Below are 19,362 nucleotides of genomic sequence, written 5' to 3'. Positions count from 1 at the left end.
CTATGAGGTACCACCTCACACCAGTCAGAATGGCCGTCACTAATAAGTCCACAAATAACAAATGCTGGAGGGGGTGTGGAGAAAAGGGAACCCTCCTGCACTGTTGGTGGGAATGTAAATTGGTACAACCACTATGGAAAACAGCATGGAGGTACCTTAGAAAAGCATACATAGAACTACCATATGACCTGGCAAACCCACTCTTGGGCATATATCCAGACAAAACTTTCCTTGAAAAAGACACATGCACCCACATGTTCATTGCAGCACTATTCACGATAGCCAAGACATGGAAACAGCCTGAGTGTCCATTGACAGATGATTGGATTAAGAAGATGTGGTATATAGACACAATGGAATACTACTCAGCCATCAAAGAGAACAAAATATTGCCATTTGCAGCAACTTCGATGGAACTAGAGACTCTCATATTAAGTGAAATAAGTCAGAACGAGAAATACAAATACCATATGATATCACTTATGTCTGGAATCTAATATATGCACAAATGAACCTTTCCACAGAAAAAAAAATCATGGATATGGAGAACAGACTTGTGGTTGCCAAGGGGGAGGGGGAGGGAGTGGGATGGTTTGGGAATTTGGGGTTAATAGATGCAAACTATTGCCTTCGGAGTGGATAAGCAATGAGATCCTGCTGTATAGCACTGAGAACTATCTCTAATCACTTAGGATGGAGCATGATACTGTGATAAAAAAGAATGTATACATGTATGTTGTAACTGGGTCACCTTGCTGTGCAGTAGAAAATTGGTAGAACACTGTAAACCAGCTGTAATGGAAAAAATAAAAATCATTATAAAGGAAAAAATAAAATGAAAAAAAAGAATAGATGTCTAAACAAGGGAATAGCACAGGGAACTCTGCTCAATATTCTTTAATAACCTAGGTGGGAAAAGAATCTGAAAAAGAATGATATATGATATATATTTTATATATGTGTGTGTGTATATATATGTATATATATACATATGTATATATATATGGCTGACTCATGCTGTGCACCTTAAACTAACAGCATTGTAAATCAACTATACTTCAATAGAATTTTTAAAAAGATACTAGGTTTAAGAAATACTGCGAAGAACCTGAATGATTCATGATCAGGTGAAAATACATGCCAGCTTCATCAATTAAAAAAAAAATAAAAAAAGCAGTCAAGAAAACTGGAATGAAAAAATTTATGTAGGAAAATTAATTAAATCAATACAATTTTTGGTAAAAAATTTGAGTAATTAGAGTAAAAAAAGAATTTGTTACATCTGGACAACTTGAACAAATTTAGTAGTATAGAATTATGTTTTCTTCCTTTAAGGGGTCTGTCACATTAGTTGATTATTAAAAGGATTAATCATATAAGCATAATTTTTAAAGCAAATGGATTGGTATTTTGGTTTTTAGAATTGGCATATACAAATTCCCCAGCTTCCAGATATTGTTTTAAAATAAAAGTCAGTACTATAAACTGTGACAATATGAAATTAGTGCTATAGCTCACAGTGAGAGGTGGAGCAAGTTTAGTATGCTAATTTCCTTATCTTTCATTATACTGAGTCCTTAGCTACTGCTAACTCATGGGCTTGAGGAGAAAGTGTTTGATTTATAATTATTGAGGAAACCACCAAAATTAAGCACAATTAGCTGAAAGTAGTCACTTGTGGGAGTTCTCTTGTGTAGTAGGTTAAGAGTCTGGCGTTGGGAGTTCCCATCGTGTCTCAGTGGTTAACGAATCTGACAAGGAACCATGAGGTTGCAGGTTCGATCCCTGGCCCTTGGTCAGTGGGTTAAGGATCCAGCGTTGCCGTGAGCTGTGGTGTAGGTTGCAGATGCGGCTCGGATCTGGTGGCTACAGCTCCCGTTCGACCCCTAGCCTGGGAACCTCCATATGCTGCGGGAGGGGCCCAAGAAAAGGCAAAAAGACCCAAAAAAAAAAAAAAAAAAACCTGGCGTTGTCACTACAGCAGCTTGAGTAACTGCTGTCTTGTGGGTTCAGTCCCTCACCTAGAAACTTCCACATGTTGTGGGTGCCCCCCCCCAAAAAAAACCCACCAAACTACTCACTTGTGGGGACTGTGACATGGGGTGTGGAAGACTTGCCTTTCATTTTTGCTCAAATTTGAGTTTGAATTCGAACTTCAGTTTGAGTTTGAATTTTTCATATTTGTGTATTTATAGTTAATACATAAATTAAAAATTAGTGGATTTTTTTTTGTTGGTTGGTTTTTTTTTGTTTTTTTTTTTTTATCTTTTCTAGGGCCACACCAGCAGCATACGGAGGTTCCCACGCTAGGAGTCTAATCGGAGCTGTACCTGCCAGTGGCAACGCCAGATCCTTAACCCACTGAGCAAGGCCAGGGATCGAACCTGCAACCTCATGGTTCCTAGTCGGATTCGTTAACTACTGAGCCACGACAGGAATTCCAAAAATTAGTGTTTTTGATGCATGCGTGTTTTTTAGATATTTAATGATAGCTTGTTTTGTCATTGTAATAGACTTAAAACTTCTCTGCCATTAATCTATTGATGTGAACAGAGGGATACTACCTTTTTAGACAGTCTTTGTTTATGCAGAGTACTCTTTGTCACTTAAAATCTTACAGTCTTTTGTGACAAGAAGGTTTCTTCATTTTACAAATATACTAATTGAGTGCTTAGAGAGTTTAAGTAATTTGTTCCCTAAGGTCGCATTGGTGTCAAGTGAGCTATAGGGATTTGAACCCAAGTTTTTCTGACTTCTCTGTCCTCATGTGTTTTTTCTACCATGTATGATACAATTTATGAAATTGGCCCTTTGGTATTATCACCCGTTTACCTTTTCATTTGTCTAAAAATATTGCAGATGATATAAAAGCACTGTGCCTAGCTGCTGCAGGTGGTACCAAGACAAAGGATAAAATCTGGAATTCCTGCTTTCTCAGTCCACTTAGAATTTTGTTAGAGATCTATACCTACAAGTTAATTTTATGTAAAGAGAGGACCAATAACATTGATACCTGTAGGAAACTGATTAGGAAAAAAAGGAGAACACACAAATTACCAGTATTAGGAATGAGAAGTAACACCACTGCAGACATGAAAGAATAATAAGGGAATATTAAGAACAACTTTATGCCAATAAGTTGGACAGCTTAGATGACATGAATAAATTTTGTGGAGGACATAGAGCTCCCAGATTCACTCAAGATGAAATAATTGCTTAGCCTCTTTGTATAAACTTGTAGTGAAAAGCCCTACAATAATAACACCAGTTCCAGATACCTTCACTGCTGAATTCTACAAAACTGTTTAAAGAAGAAATAATAGCCATTCTGCACAAACAATTCCATAAAATGGTCTCATTCTGTGAGACCAGCTTACCCTGATACTCTAGCCAGAAAAAGACATTACAATAGAACTGTAGAGTAATATCCCTCATGAACATATATAATAATTATAAATAAATATTTAGCAAATCAAGTCCAAGGGTATATTTAAAGAATAATAATACATCACAGCCAAGTGGGATTTATTCCAGGTCTGCAAGATTGATTTCACATCTGATAATCATCATTGTAGTTCATCATTACTTTCCATAACAGACTTAAAAAAATGCGATATGAAAAAAAAAAAATTCTAAGTGCCATAGGATTTTTTTTTTTTTTTTTTTTTGTCTTTTGTCTTTTTTTTTTTGTTGTTGTTGTTGTTGTTGCCATCTCTTGGGCCGCTCCTGTGGCATATGGAGGTTCCCAGGCTAGGGATTGAATCGGGGCTGTAGCCACCGGCCTACGCCAGAGCCACAGCAACGCGGGATCCGAGCCGCGTCTGCAACCTACACCACAGCTCACGGCAACGCCGGATCGTTAACCCACTGAGCAAGGGCAGGGACCGAACCCGCAACCTCATGGTTCCTAGTCGGATTCGTTAACCACTGCGCCACGACGGGAACTCCCATAGGATGTTTTCAATAGGTATTTTCAAATGGCAAAATCCAGAGTTCCCATTGTGGCTCAGCAGAAACGAATCTGACTAGCATCCTAAGGATGCAGGTTCGATCCCTGGCCTCGCTCAGTGGGTTAAGGATCTGGTGTTGCTGTGAGCTGTGGTGTAGGTCACAGATGTGGCTTGGATCTTGAGTTGTCATGGCTGTGGTGTAGGCCAGCAGCTACAGCTCCCATTTGACCCCTAGCCTTGGAATTTCCATATACCATGGGTGTGGCCCTAAAAAGACAAGAATAAAATAAAATGACAAAATCCATTTCTGGAAAAATTCTTAGCACTCTAGGAATAGAAGGAACTTTCACCCTGGTAAAGGACATCTATTAAAAAAAAACTCTACAGCCAACAACATACTGATGGTAAGAGACTGAGTGCTTTTCCCCAAAGATTAGGAATGAGGAAAGTTAGCGTCTTTTATCATGTCTATTTCACATCATAACTCCTAGCCAGTCCAGTAAGGCATAAAAGAAAGAAAATGCATCCAAGTTGGAAAGTAAGAAATTGACTCTTTCATAGGGAAATCTGCAAAAAAGCTACTAGAATTGGAAGTTAATTTAGTCAGGTTACAGCTTGCAACATTATCAGTGTACAGTGTGTTTGTGTATATGTCAATGAACAACTGGAAATTAGAGTAAAATACACCATTTAAAATAGCATATAAGAGTTTCTGCTGTGGTGTGGTGGGGTAAGTGGTATCTCTGGAGCACTGGGATGCAGGTTTGATCTCTGGCCTGGCACATTGGGTTAAGGATCCAGCTATGGCATAGATTGCAGCTGTGGCTTGGATCTGATCCCTGGCCTGGGAACTCCATATGCTGTGGGGTGGATAAAAATGGGGGAAATTTTTTTTTTTTTTTTAAATAGCATACAAAGAAAATGTTGATAAATTTGACGAAAGTTACAGGCACACCCCCCCCATACTAGAAAGTGCTGAGAACACTTTAAAAGATCTATGTAAATAGAGTTTCACAGTTTTCATGTATCAGTAGATTTGTTGGTAAGATACAATTTTCTTCAGACTGATTTATATATTTGATGCTATTCAGTCAAAACCTCAGTGGGCTTCTTTTGGTAGAAATTGATGAGTCGTTTCTAAAGTTTATGTGGAAGACTTTGCAGAGGACTTCAAATAGTCCTTTGATAAGCAACTTTGATGAAGAACTACCTGATTTTTTTAATTTTTTTGTGTTTTTAGGGACACACTTGTGGCATATGGAGGTTCCCAGGCTAGGGGTCCAATCGGAGCTATAGCTGCCAGCCTGTGCCACAGCCACAGCAACACCAGATCCGAACCGAGTCTTGGACCTACACCACAGCTCCTAGCAATGCTGGATCCTTAACCCACTGAGCTTAGCCAGGGATTGAACCTGAGTCCTCATTGGGTCTTAGTCAAGTTCGTTAACCACTGAGCCATGATGGGAACTCCAAGAACTACCTGATTTTAAGACTTTACTATAAAGCTGATGTCATTGAGATGTAAAAAGACCTATATACACAGGCATAAGTCATTTTATTGTACTTTGCTTTATTGAACTTTGCAGATGCTGCCTTTTTTTTTTTTTTTTTAAATAAATTGAAGGTTTATGGCAACCAGTATCCGCAAGTCTCTTGGTGCCATTTTTCAGCAGCATTTGCTCCCTTCGTGTCTTTGTGTTGTATTTTGGTAATTCATAGTATTTCAATTTTTTTCACTATTACACTTGTGGTGATCTTTGATGTTACTGTTTCATTGTTTTGGGGCTCTATGAACTGTGCTGATAAAAGATGGTAAACTTAATGAATGTTGTGTGTATTCTGTCTGCTCTACCTACTGACTTTTTCCCATCTCTGTCTCTCTCCTTGGCCTTCCTCTTTCCTGAGACACAATAATATTGAAATTAGGCCAGTTTATAACCCTGCAGTGGCTTCTGAGGTGTTCAAGTGAGAGAAAAAATGGTATATCTCTTTATTTTAAATCAAAGCTGGAAATGTTTAAGCTTAGTGAAGAAGGCATGTCAAAGCTGATGGGATGAAAGCTAGGTCTCTTGCACTGAACAGTTAGTCAGGTTGTGAATGCAAAGGAAAAGTTCTTGAAGGATAGTAAATGGGCACACATGAGTGATCAGAAAACAGTCTCACTATTAATGTTGAGGTGTAAACTTAAGGTATTCTCAGGTTTTTTCTAAGCCTTTCCTTGGCATGCATACTTAGTTATTTTTCTCATATATGCAGGTTTTTTTTTTTTAATGTTATAGTCTTTAGTTTCTGGCTTCTGAAAAGGGGGAAAAGTGAAAAATGAAGGAGGAAAAAGGGTGCTGTCTCTTTAAAGCCCCTAGAAGTTACTTAAGACCAAGCCAGGCCTTGTAACAGTAGGGGGAGCTTTAACTACTAACAGTGGCTTCCATCCTCTTTGCACCTCTGTGACCAGAATCAGCAATCAGAGCAGAGACCCTGATATTTGGAGGACAAGGTCCTTTCTGCCCACCCTCGCTCCCACTGGGTGTGAGGTGCTCAGGAAACACATACATGCACAGCTGCCTTCCAGAGGTGACTGGGGGGCTGAGGAATGGGTAGCTGCTATTGTGCTAAGAGCTGAAATTAAACACAGTGAACGTTTATTGTCCAAGTCTTCCCCTGGAAGTTGTAGACTCCAGAGTTTCAAAAATACATCAGACAGATTCTGCCAGTGCAGTTTTTCAGATATAGAGTCTGCCTACTTTATATCCTGGTGCTGCCTACTCTGCCATCTCCCCAGACTCCGTTCTTAATTTTTGTATGTGTGTCTTTTTAGGGCCACATTCACAGCATATGGAAATTCTCAGGCTAGGGGTCGAATTGGAGCTGTAGCCTATACCACAGCCACAGAAACGCCAGATCCGAGCTGCATCTTCCACCAAGCTGCAGCTTATGGCCTCGCCTGATCCTTAACCCAATGGGTGAGGCCAGGGATTGAACCTACATCCTCATGGATACTAGTCGGATTCTTAAGCTGCTGAGCCACGATAGGAATTAATTCGTCCATTCTTAATTAAAAAGCAAAAAACTGTTAGCAAGCGGAATTGAAGATTGTAATGGTATCTTCTCTCTTTTTCTTTTCTTTCTTTTTTTTTTTTGGTGATTTCTCTCTGTCTCTGTCTCTCTCTTTTTTTTGGCTTTTGTCTTTTCAGAGCTGAACCCGCGGCACGTGGAGGTTCCCAGGCTAGGGGTCCAATCGGTGCTACAGCTGCTGGCCTACACCACAGCCACAGCAATGCCAGATCCGAGCTGCATCTTCGACCTACCACAGCTCACGGTAACGCCAGATCCTTAACCCACTGAGTGAGGCCAGGGATTGAACCTGCAACCTCATGGTTCCTAGTCGGATTTGTTCCACTGCGCCATGTTGAGAACTCCTTTTTTTTCTCTTTTTCATCTGTGATTTCATTGCAATCCTTATCAAAATCTTGACAGCTTTTTTTATGTGAAACTTGAAAAGCTGATTCCAAAACTTAGATGAAATTGCAAAAGACCTAGAAATAGCCAGGGCAGTCTTGAACAATGACAGTGTAAGAGGACTTCCTCTTTTGAATATCAAAACTTATAAAACTCCTATGTTTAATATAGGGTGATACTGGCTTGAGTATAAACTGAACAGACCAGTAGACAGATTAGAGAGGCTACAGTAGATTCAAATATATGTGGACACTTGATTTGACAAAAATGACAGAAGAGTAAGGAAAAGGATGATCTTTTCAGTAAATGTTGGTGGCATCATTGAATATCAGTATGGGAAAAAGTGATACTTTATTCCTCACACTGTACGTAGAAATCATTTTTAAATCTATTATAGACCTAATTTTCAAATGCTAAGCAATATAGCAATGCAACTTTTAGAAGGTTATATAGAAATACGCACATACACAGACACACACACACAGTATATATATGATCTCATATTGGTAGAAGGGTTTGTAAGCGTGACAGAAGAAAACACCAATCCTTAGCATAAAAATTAATACATTTGAAAAGTTAAAAATAAGAAATTCAGGTCTTTAAAACATTAAAGCAAGTGAAAATATAAGCTACAATGAGAGAACATTTAAGGACCTGTATCTAGAATATATAGAGGTGTGTACAAATTAATCAGATTTAAAGTCTTATTTTTAAAAGGGCAAGTCAGAGTCACTTCATGAGGAGGAATGTTGAACATCTCATTTATAACTGGAAATGCAAACTACATTCAGAATAAGACTCCACGACATGCCTGCCAGAATGGTTATAATTAAAATCCTCTTACAGTATCAGTTTATCAACTGTTGATAAATGGAAACTCTCATGCACTGCTAATAGAAATGTAAATTGGTATAACGGCTTTGGAAAGTAATTTGACACTGTCTACTGAAATGGATGATTCACATGCCCTTGATCTAGAGTAACCAGCTGAACCACGTTGTATAACCATCTTATGGCACTGTGACTCACAGTATCTAAAACCTGAAAACAATCCCAGATATCTAATAGCAGTAGAATGAATAAAAAATGGTGTGAATAATCAGTGGAGTAGTATACCACAGTAAAAAATAGATGAATTATGTGCAACAGTGTATTGTACAAATACGTTAGTGAAAAAAAGCAGAACACATTCACGATTATATTGAAATAAATTTGTGATGCAGACAAAATTAAGCTATTATGTTTAGGGGTGTGTACTTTTGTGTTAAAAAGGGAAAGCAGGGAACTGGCTGTCATTTAAGTGAGTCCCTTATGGGAAGGAATTATGATTGAGAAAGGCTTGCAAAAGCTTCTGGGATTTATGGCAGTATTTTATTTCTTGATCTCTATAGTATTTATATGGTTGTATACTTGCTAATATGTATTAAGGTATATATACATTGTTCCTGCACTTCATGAGTATTATATCTCACAATGAAGAGGTTTAAAATGCCTTCAAGGAGTTTCTGTTGTGGCTCAGTGGTTAATGAATCCAACTAGGAACCATGAGGTTGTGGGTTCGATCCCTGGCTTTGCTCAGTGGGTTGAGGATCCGGCGTTGCCATGAGCTGTGGTGTAGGTTGCAGACATGGCTTGAATCTGGCATTGCTATGGCTCTGGCGTAGGCCAACGGATACAGCTCCAATTAGACCCCTATCTAGCCTAGGAACCTCCACATGCCGTGGGTGTGGCCCTAGAAAAGAAAAAAAAAAGCCTTCAAATTGGGATGGAGATGAATATGGTATGCTGATTATTAGCATAGCAGTTTTAAAACTAAGTTCATCTCTAAGAGGTTACTGTTAATTTGATGAAACAGGTATATGAGAAACATAGATATATAATTATGGTAATTTAAAGTGCCACAGAAATAAAAGTGCCATATGTTTTAAGTGTCATGAACAAAAGGCTTATTGGGAACTCAGAAGACCGAGTGCTAATGCTAGGGAACCTTGGGAAGATACTATCTAAGAAGGCATTTGAATAGAAATAAGGGGATGCTACTTTTCTTGAAACAAGTTTTTGTTCTTGGCTTCTGTCAGTATATGCTACTGTGCTTCTCCCCATATCCTACCTTTGCTAGCTTCCTTTTTCTTGGTTTCAAATGAAAGGTAGGAGGAGCTCTGTAGTGTATTATAAAGGAGAGCTCTGTCTTGGATTCCAGGCTGTGTAAAGGAATCAAGTGGAAAACAGGCTAATAGTGTGAGGAATTGGTCTGTTGTTCTGGTCCTTGTGTGGAGTCTGTCCATTTTCATAGCATCTGATGTTGCCTCTGTCAGTGGCAGTCCTAATTTTTTTTTATTACTCAATAAATGTATTACATTTGTAGTTGTACAATGATCATCACAATCCAGTTTTATAGGATTTCCATCCCACAACCCCAGTGCATCCCTGCACCCCCCAAACTGTCTCCTTTGGAGACCATAAGTTTTTCAAAGTCTGTGAGTCAGTATCTGTTCTTCAAAGAAGTTCATTCTGTCCTTTTTTCAGATTCCACATGTCAGTGAAAGCGTTTGATGTTGGTGTCTCATTGAATGACTGACTTCACTTAGCATGATAATTTCTAGGTCCATCCATGTGGCTAAAAATGCCAGTATTTCGTTCCTTTTAATGGCTAAGTAATAGTCCATTGTGTATATGTACCACAACTTCTTGATCCACTCCTCTGTTAATGGACATTTAGGTTGTTTCCACATCTTGGCTATTGCGAATAGTGCTGCAGTGAATATCAGAGTACATGTGTCTTTTCGAGTCATGGTTTTCTCTGGATAGGTGCCCAGGAGTGGGATTGCTGGATCAAATGGTAATTCTATTTTTAGTTTTCCGAGGAATCTGCAAACTGTTTTCCACAGTAGTTGCACCAATTTACAATCCCACCAACAATCCAATTTATGTCAGTCCAATCACATCAACAGTGTGCTAGGGTTCCTTTTTCTCCACACCCTCTCCAGCACTTAGTGTTTGTAGACTTTTTGATGATGGCCATTCTGGCTGGTGTAAGGTGGTACCTCATGGTGGTTTTGATTTTCATTTCTCTAGTGATGAGTGATGTTGAACATCTTTTCATGTGTTTTTTGGCCATCTGTATGTCTTCCTTGGAGAATCGTCTGTTTAGATCTTCTGCCCATTTTTAGATTGGGGTTGTTTGTTTTTTTGGTATTGAGCAGTAAGAGGTGTTTATAAATTTTGGAGATTAATCCCTTGTCATTCGATTCATTTGCAAATATTTTCTCCCATTCTGTGGGTTGTCTTTTCATTTTGTTTAGGGTTTCCTTTGCTGTGCAGAAACTTTTAAGTTTGATTAGGTCCCATTTGTTTATTTTTGTTTTTACTGTCATTACTCTAAGAGATGGATCTGAGAAGATGTTGCTGTCGTTTATGTCAGAGAATGTTTGGCCTATGTTTTCCTCTAAGAGTTTTAAAGTGTCTGGTCTTACATCTAGGTCTTTAATCCATTTGGAGTTTATTTTTGTGTATGGTGTTAGGGAGTGTTCTCATTTCATTCTTTTCCATGTGGCTGTCCAGTTTTCCCAGCACCACTTATTGAACAGGCTGTCTTTTCTCCATTGTATATTCTTGCCTCCTTTGTCATAGATGAATTGGCTGTAGGTGCATGGGCTTAATTCTGGGCTTTCTATCCTGTTCCACTGATCTGTATTTCTGTCTTTGTGCCAGTACCATATGGTTTTGATGACTGTTGCTTTGTAGTGTAGTCTGAAGTCAGGGAGCCTGACTCCTCTAGCTCCATTTTTCTTTTTTAAGATGTCTTCATCTATTCTGGGTCTGTTGTGCTTCCAAACAAACTTTAAAATATTTTGTTCGAGTTCTATGAAAAATGTCCTTGGTAATTAGATAGGGATTGCATTGAATGTGTAGATTGCCTTGAATAGTATAGTCATTTTGATAATGCTGACTCTTCCAATCCAAGAGCATGGTATGTTTTTCCATCTATTTGTGTCATCTTTGATTTCTTTTATTAGTGTCTTATAGTTTTCAGAGTACAGGTCTTTTGACTCTTTAGGTAGGTTAACTCCTAGGTATTTTACTCTTTTGAATGCGATGGTAAACGGGATTGCTTCCCTAATTTCTCTTTCTGATCTTTCATTGTTAGTGTATAGAAATGCCATCAATTTCCGTGTATTTATTTTGTATCCTGCGACTTTGCCAAATTCATGGATGAGCTCTAACGGTTTTCTGGTAGAGTCTTTAGGATTCTCTGGGTATAGTATCATGTCATCTGCAAATAGTGATAGTTTTACTTCTTCCTTTCCAATTTGGATTCCTTTTATCTCTTTTACTTCTCTGATTGCTGTGGCTAGGACTTCCAGAACTCTGTTGAAGAGTAGTAGCAAGATTGGACATCCTCGTGTTGTTTATGATTTCAGCGGGAATTCTTTCAGCTTTTCCCCATTGAGAATGGTGTTCGCTGTGGGTTTGTCATTATGGCCTTTATGACATGTTGAGATAGGTTCCCTCTATGCCCACTTTCTGAAGGGTTTTTTATCAGAAATGGGTGTTGGATTTTTGTCAAAGGCTTTTTCTGCATCTATTGAGAGGATCATATGGTTTTTCTTCTTCAGTTTGTTAATGTGATGTATCACACTGATGGATTTGTGGATATTGAAGAACCCTTGCATCCCTGGGATAAATCCCACTTGATCATGATGTCCACACCTTTTAATGTATTGTTGGATGTGGTTTGCTAGTATTTTGTTGAGGATTTTTGCATCGATGTTCATCAGTGAAATTGACCTGTAGTTTTCTTTTTTTGTGGTATCTTTGTCTGGTTTTGGTATGAGGGTGATGGTGGCCTCATAAAGTGAGTTTGGGAGTATCCCTTCCTCTGACAGTCCTAATTTTTATTGCTTAACCTGTTGATTATGTTGCTGTCACTCTAGTCTTACATATGTTCAACATAACTCAGAATTAGCTTTTATGAATTTCCCTATGTACTGGAACCACCACCTGTCTTCCTTTTATCTGCAATTGAAACTTTAGAGTTGTCTTTGATTCCCTGTGAGGAATTAAGATGTTTTAAGACATTTTGAGAGGTTTTCTTCTGAAGTACTCAACTGTGTATTTAGGAGATATTTTCAAAAGAACAAAGATGAAGAGAGTTCTTACTTTAGTATAATCCTTAGTTTATGGAAGCTTAGAAAATCCTTGAAAGATGATTGCAACATTAAGACAATAGTGCTTGACCTAGAGGCTTTTATTTTTGTAGCAGCATTAAGACGTGAATGAAGGAGTTCCTGTCGTGGCGCAGTGGAAACGAATCTGACTAGGAACCATGAGGTTACAGTTCGATCCCTGGCCTCTCTCAGTGAGTTAAGGATCTGGCATTACCGTGAGCTGTGGTGTAGATCACAGACAGGACTCGGATCTGGCATTGGTGTGGCTCTGGCATAGGCTGACAGGAACAGCTCCAATTAGACCCCTAGCCTGGGAACCTCCATGTGCTGGGGGTGTGGTCCTCAAAAGACAAAAGCCAGAAGACAAAAAAAAATGTGTGAATGAAACAGTAAAACTAGACAACAAAGCTTTAACCAAGTGAGTGATAGATAGAGACTCTACATGCACCACCTTCATTGGAAGGACATCCCTGGTTATCCTTTTTAAAATTATAATACTCCCCCTCAAAATATATACTCATATTCACTAAACATACTGTTTATTTCTGTTCTCTGCTTTGTTTTTTCCTGTAAGCACTTAATAGAATCCAATGTATTTTATTTTATTTTATTTTTTGGTCTTTTTGCTTTTTCTAGGGCCACTCCCACGGCATATGGAGGTTCCCAGGCTACGTGTCTGATCGGAGCTGTAGCCGCCGGCCTACACCAGAGCCACAGTAACGCAGGATCTGAGCCGCATCTGCAAGCTACACCCAGCTCACAGCAGCGCCGGATCCTTAACCCACTGAGCAAGGCCAGGGATGGAACCTGCAACCTCATGGTTCTTAGTCGGATTCGTTAACCACTGGGCCGTGACGGAAACTCCCAGTGTATTTTTCTTATTTGTCTTATTTATTTCCTGTTTCACGCTCTTCCCTCCAATGTAAATAAATGTAAGCTCCATGAAGGCAGGGGTTTTTTGTCAGTTTTATTTATTTATTTTTATTTTCCAGCTGTACCCTGGCATGTGGATGCTCTGGGGCCGGGGATTGAACCTGAGCCCCAGCAGTGACAATGCTGGATCCTTAACCTGCTGAGCCACCAGGGAACTCCTTTTGTCAGTTTCGTTTATTACTATATCTACAAAGTACATAGTAAATGGAGATATTTGAATACATGAATGAATACTGGGGTCTTACCAGCCTTTGTGAGTTATGTAATAAATAACCTTAAGTTTTAAATTTGGATAACAGACTGCTAAGTAGCTAATTAATTGGCTCAATCACTTCTAGCTCTGAAGATTTTTTTGTTACCTATTTTAACTTTTAAACGTTTATGCAGCATTTTATGGTTATGCTCTGAGTGATATTAACCTTAGGAACTTTTTAAGCAAAGGTGTTTATAGTTGGGTCTTAATGTTCAGAGCAAACATACTTATGAAATCAGGTAGCAATTTGGATGCTGCTTTGTTATGAAAGATTGTCTAATTAAGTGTTATTGCTGCTTGGTCACATTTTATGTGACTTCAGGCAAAGATTTTGGGTCTTTGGTTTAGAATCAGCTATATTCTTTCTGAGCACTGATTGCTGAAGTGCAAAAAACAATGTTTGCTTCTCTGTAGCTGTCTTCTTCATGGGGATGGGCAGTTTGCTTGGAAAATAAAGCCAGCAGCCCCTTAAGCTGGATCCTCCATTTATTTATTTACTTATTTTTTGTCTTTTTATGGCCACACCCACGGGATATGGAGGTTCCCAGGCTAGGGGTCAAATTGGAGCTGCAGCAGCTGGCCTACATCACAGCCACAGCAAGCTGGGATTTGAGCTGCGTCTGCAACCTACGCCACAGCTCAACAGCAACACCGGATCTTTAACCCCTGAGCAAGGCCATGGCTCAAGCCTGTGTCCTCATGGATACTAGTCAGATTTGTTTCTGCTGAGCCATGATGGGAACTCCTAGATCCTTAATTTAGCTAATCAATGCAGGTTTTCATTTGTATAGTTGTCTTCTTTTTCTTTTGTGTGGTTATTTTTTTTGTTCTCCCTATGCCACCGGGGCTCACCTGCGGCATATGGAAGTTCCTAGGCTAGGGATTGAATCACAGCTGCAGCTGCCAGCCTACACCACAGCCTCAGCAATGCTGGATCCAAGCTGCGTCTGTGATCTATGCCACAATTTGTGGCAGTGCTGGATCCTGAACCCACTGAGTGAGGCCAGGGATCAAACCTGCATCCTTATGGGTACTAGTTGAATTCTTAACCTGCTGAGCCACAACGGGAACTCTGTATAGTTCTTAATAGTATGATTTCATCTCATTTGGGTTTCATTGCTTTTTTGTTGATGTATTATTATTCCTATTCTGAGTTCAGCCTAGCGTTTGAGTAGAATTTGTCATTAGAAGGCAGCAGTTAACAGCTCAGTTTGGAGCCAGATTGACTGGGTTTGATCCTGGTTCTGCCTCTTACTGTTGGACTTTTTCTGAACTTCAACTTCTGCAAAGTGGGAATAGTAATACCTTAGGACTGTTATGGTTATATGGGTTAAAACATATTAAGTGCTTAGAATCTGTACATAGTAAGGTTCAATAAATATTCATTGGTATTTGTAAAATTACAAAGCATAGTATAGGAGTTCCCTGCTGGCTTAGCAGGTTAGAGATCTGGCATTGTCACTGTAGCAGCTTGGGTTACTGCTGTGGCGTGGATTCGATTCTTGGCCCCAGAACTTCTGCATGCCACAGGTGTGGCCAAAAAAGTGTAGTATATATTTATATACTATAAATTACATTAAAAGTAATTATTTTTCCAGGATAACAGAGAAGGCTTCTTCTGACCACACTAAAATATAATAGCATCTCCTTTGAACTCTTCATCCCTTACCCTGCTGTGTTTTTCCATGTGGCTCTTATATGATACTCTATGTTCATTAGTTTTTTTCTCCTGTGGGTTATAAACTCTGAAGCCAAGAACTTCTTTTATTCATAGCTGTGTTCATTCTAGTGTCTAAACCAGCAGCAGATCTATAATAGGTATTCACCAAATATTTGATTAGTGGATGAATAAATTAAGGTGCATGAGGACAACCAAAGGTTTTTTAGGGGACATCTGTTGGACTTTTTAATGAATTAATGCTTTTTATGAGGGAGCACATTTTGTTTTGGCAATGCCTCAGTGAACTCTTGTTGCCAAAGGTATCTAACAGTCTTAACCTTCTTTTTGTTAAGCTATATGTGAAACAGAGCCTGAGCAGCCTGTTCGACATTACCCATTATGGGTGAAAGTAGAAGGTGAAGTAGATCCAGAGCCAGTTTATATCCCAACGCCTTCTGTCATTGAGCCTATGAAACCATTGCTGTTGCCTCAGCCAGAAGTTTTATCTACTGCTGTGAAGGGCAAAGTGCTCACTGGAATTAAACCTGCTCGGGCATATACTCCCAAACCCAATCCTGTGGTAAGCTTGGAGTTATATCTTTTATTGCAAGTAACAAAAGTCGTTTGTAAGGAAAATGGGTTTCAACTAGATTTTTGATTTGTATTTTGTGAATCATGGTGCTTTCAGGTAACATGTCTGCAAGCCATCTCTCTTTCAGACTTAATCGGTGTAATTGATGACACTTAAAAATTGTCGTAAAAGTAGAGTGAAAACTATGGTTGACCCTTGAACAACAGGGATTAGAGCGTGAACCCTCTGTGCAGTTGGAAATCCTCATGTTACAGTCAGCCCTCTATATCTGTGGTTCTGCTTGTGTGTATTCAGCCATCTGAGGATTGTGTAGTACTGTAGTATTTGCTGTGGAAAAAAAATCCACGTGTAAGTGGACCTGTGTAGTTTAAATTACAGTTCAACTGTAATTCTTAAAGAGAACCAAATCTGTCTTCAGGGGGATCCTATTAAGTAAGCTTTTTTTGTTGTTGTTGTTAAACATGACTTTCAAAAGTCTTTTAAAGATATTCTTATTTCTGTAGTGTAGAATATTGAATGACTGAGGTGTAGTACACATTATTAGAAAAGTGTTAAGAAAAAGCTATAAGAAGTAACCCTTTAAAAAGTCAGAGTTCCCTGGTGGCATAGCAGGTTAAGGATCCAGTGTTGTCACTGCTTTCACTTTGGTTATAGCTGTGGTGCAGGTTTGATCCCTGGCCTGGGAACTTTTGCATGCCGTGGGCATGGCCAAAAAAAAGTAACTATCATCTTTTTAAAGCAAATTTCTTTATATACAATAACAGTAAAGTTCAAGATATAAAGTAATGGTTGACATGACCATGTGAAGACAATAGGTAAAAGAGCTCAAACTTCTCTTGTGTTAATAACTTAAGCATTTCTCATTATTAAATCCATTTCAGTCCTTCTAGTCCATTAAATTGAGGAAAGATCCTTTAGTTCAGTGCTATCTAGTGTGGTCTCTGTACAGTACCGATCCATAATTGTTCGTTACTAGTTTGTGTTGAGATAAGTGTAGAAAATGAGAGTAGAGTTTGGAAACTTTGGTTACAAGTTGATAGAGTTTTTTGGGTTTTTTTGCTTTTTTTTTTTTTAGGGCTGCACCCGTGACATATGAAGGTTCCCAGGCTAGGGGTCTAATTGGAGCTGTAGCTGCCGGTCTAGGCCACAGCCACAGCAACAGCAACCCCAGATCCAAGCCGCATTTGCGACCTACACTACAGCTCACGACAACACCAGATTCTTAACCCACTAAGCCGGGTCAAGGATCGTACCTGCAGCCTCATGGTTCCTAGTTGGATTTGATTCTGCTGCGCCATGATGGGAACTCTGAGAAATTTTTTTATCTGTTAAATCCAGTAATGAAAAACTTGGACTTGTACTTTTTACTGCCCTACAATTCAGCACATATGAAGTGTGTAATTGTACCATTTAAAGTTTACATTTCAAAATTTTAAGTGTTGTAATAGAAACAGATAAAACATCCTTTTTCTTTTGGAGTCCTGGAGACTTTTTTCCCCCAATGTTTGGAATATTTTGTTGTATGAAACTTACAGATTCGGGAAGAAGACAAGGATCCAGTCTACTTGTACTTTGAAAGTATGATGACTTGTGCCCGAGTTCGAGTGTATGAACGAAAAAAAGAGGAACAGAGACAACCATCACCATCACCATCCCCATCATTTCAACAGCAGGGCTCATGTCATTCTAGTCCTGAGAACTGTAGTGTAAAGGTGAATTACTTATTGCATAGATTTCTCTTTTTAACTTCCAATTCCCTGTTGCTGGTATTAGAATTTGCATTATGTTTGGAATAATTCGGAGTATTCTTGAGAAACAGAGAAGGTTTACATCATGTGTATATCAATTTATCTATTTCTCTGCATACTTAATTCTAGAGAACATTCCCTTAGGGTCATTAAAAGTATTATTCTTGCTGATGTTGGAGTAATTTTGAAAAGATTACGTCAATTTAAATATTGTTGGCTTTTTTTTTAATTTGAAGAAAGATTTGATTAAACACATTTCTTAGGTCAACTTGATAAAATATAAATCCCCAAACACATTTTGGTGAAACTTTTGAATTTTAAAGATCTGGGAGGAGTCATCATAACAAAGTTACCATAGAAGAAACACATGTGCTTGAGCAGGCTTTGGTTTTGAATGTTGCCAAAATCTGCTCCTGTGTAAGACAAAGAAGTTACATCAAGAGCAGTTGGAACCCCACATCCATGACATTTTCTTGAGAGAAAATAAATTGGTGACTGGAAATGTCCTAAATGTTTTTGGTTTTAGTGAAATCTTTTTATCTGTATTTATTAAGATTTGCATCTTTCCATGTTGGTGAATTTTCTGAATAACTGAAACTTACTCCATTAAACATCAAATATTTTTCCTTCTTTAGTAGAATTATACTATAAAGTGCAATGTTAATTCTTTTTTTGGTAATTCAGTCACTGTCAGCGACATAAGAGAGCAAGACTACTTGTTTTTGTAGTTGTGCAATAAGATAGTAATGCAGCTGTGCATGTGGATGTGAAGATGTTTTTTTGAGCACTTTAATCTTTCTACTGTTTTAGGCTCCTTTGAGAGATTTAATGCTTATGTCCTAGTCTCTATTGATATTAAATGTGTGTTGAATAGACATAATTTTTGTGTCATTCTCTTCTTCAGGAGCCAGATTCTGAACAGCAGCCCTTGAAACCAATCACCTGTGACTTGGAGGATGATCCTGATAAATTACAAGGTTAGAATGAAAACTAGATCTTACCATTTGATCAGAATTATATAGGTATAGATTATAATCATAATAATGGGGAAAAACCAAAACTACCAATCCAATGTATGTCTGCCTACCCTGTCTAGTTTTGGCTAAAAATAAAGATGATAAGTTTTTTCCCAGATATTTGTTGTGTTTATTACTCCTCTTCTGAGAAATACAGTCCATTGGTGTTAATATGGTATGTTGTTGCAAGAGACATTTAGGATGAGGGCAGTGATTTTTTTTTTTTTTTTTCTTTCTAAACTTCTTTACAAACCTCAACAACATTGGCGTCGTTAGTTATTGAAATTTTCCCTGAGGTTCTCAGTAGCTGTCGCCATTTGAGAAATGCAGAGGGAGAAAGGAAGGAATATTACTAATTTATCGTGTGATGTTTATTCAGGACTACTGCTTTAATTACTGTGATGAAGGGTAGTGTCTAGAGAGTTGACAGTTTGTTTTGGTTTTGCCTCTTAAGACTTCAGAAACTTTAAGCAGCAGTGCCTCCTACATTTTTTTAAATGGCATAATCACAAAAAATGATAACATTTCTATCACACTCAGGTAAGTAGAAGAGGCTGCCTGTGAGCATGACCACCTTCAAGGATGA

General features: G+C 38.5%; 1 protein-coding gene across 50 annotated transcripts in view; it reads left to right on the top strand.

Annotated features, from left to right (window-relative positions):
- The window catches only part of MGA (MAX dimerization protein MGA), a 171,370-nt gene that overhangs the window by 118,097 nt on the left and 33,911 nt on the right, over positions 1 to 19,362 (top strand). For all 50 annotated transcript variants that reach the window (XM_084972889.1, XM_084972834.1, XM_084972886.1 and 47 more), the window contains 3 exons: positions 15,774 to 16,000; positions 17,548 to 17,724; positions 18,665 to 18,737. In XM_084972889.1, the coding sequence (XP_084829015.1) occupies positions 15,774 to 16,000; positions 17,548 to 17,724; positions 18,665 to 18,737 (477 nt within the window). The remainder of the gene's footprint in view (positions 1 to 15,773; positions 16,001 to 17,547; positions 17,725 to 18,664; positions 18,738 to 19,362) is intronic.

The sequence above is a fragment of the Sus scrofa genome, chromosome 1 (assembly GCF_054392235.1).
Source record: "Sus scrofa isolate SSC_HxYL_T2T_F1_AM1 chromosome 1, Sscrofa_HxYL_maternal_Yorkshire_Landrace_v2.0, whole genome shotgun sequence".
Taxonomy (NCBI): Eukaryota; Metazoa; Chordata; class Mammalia; order Artiodactyla; family Suidae; genus Sus; species Sus scrofa.
This window is presented reverse-complemented; position numbering and strand designations above follow the sequence as displayed.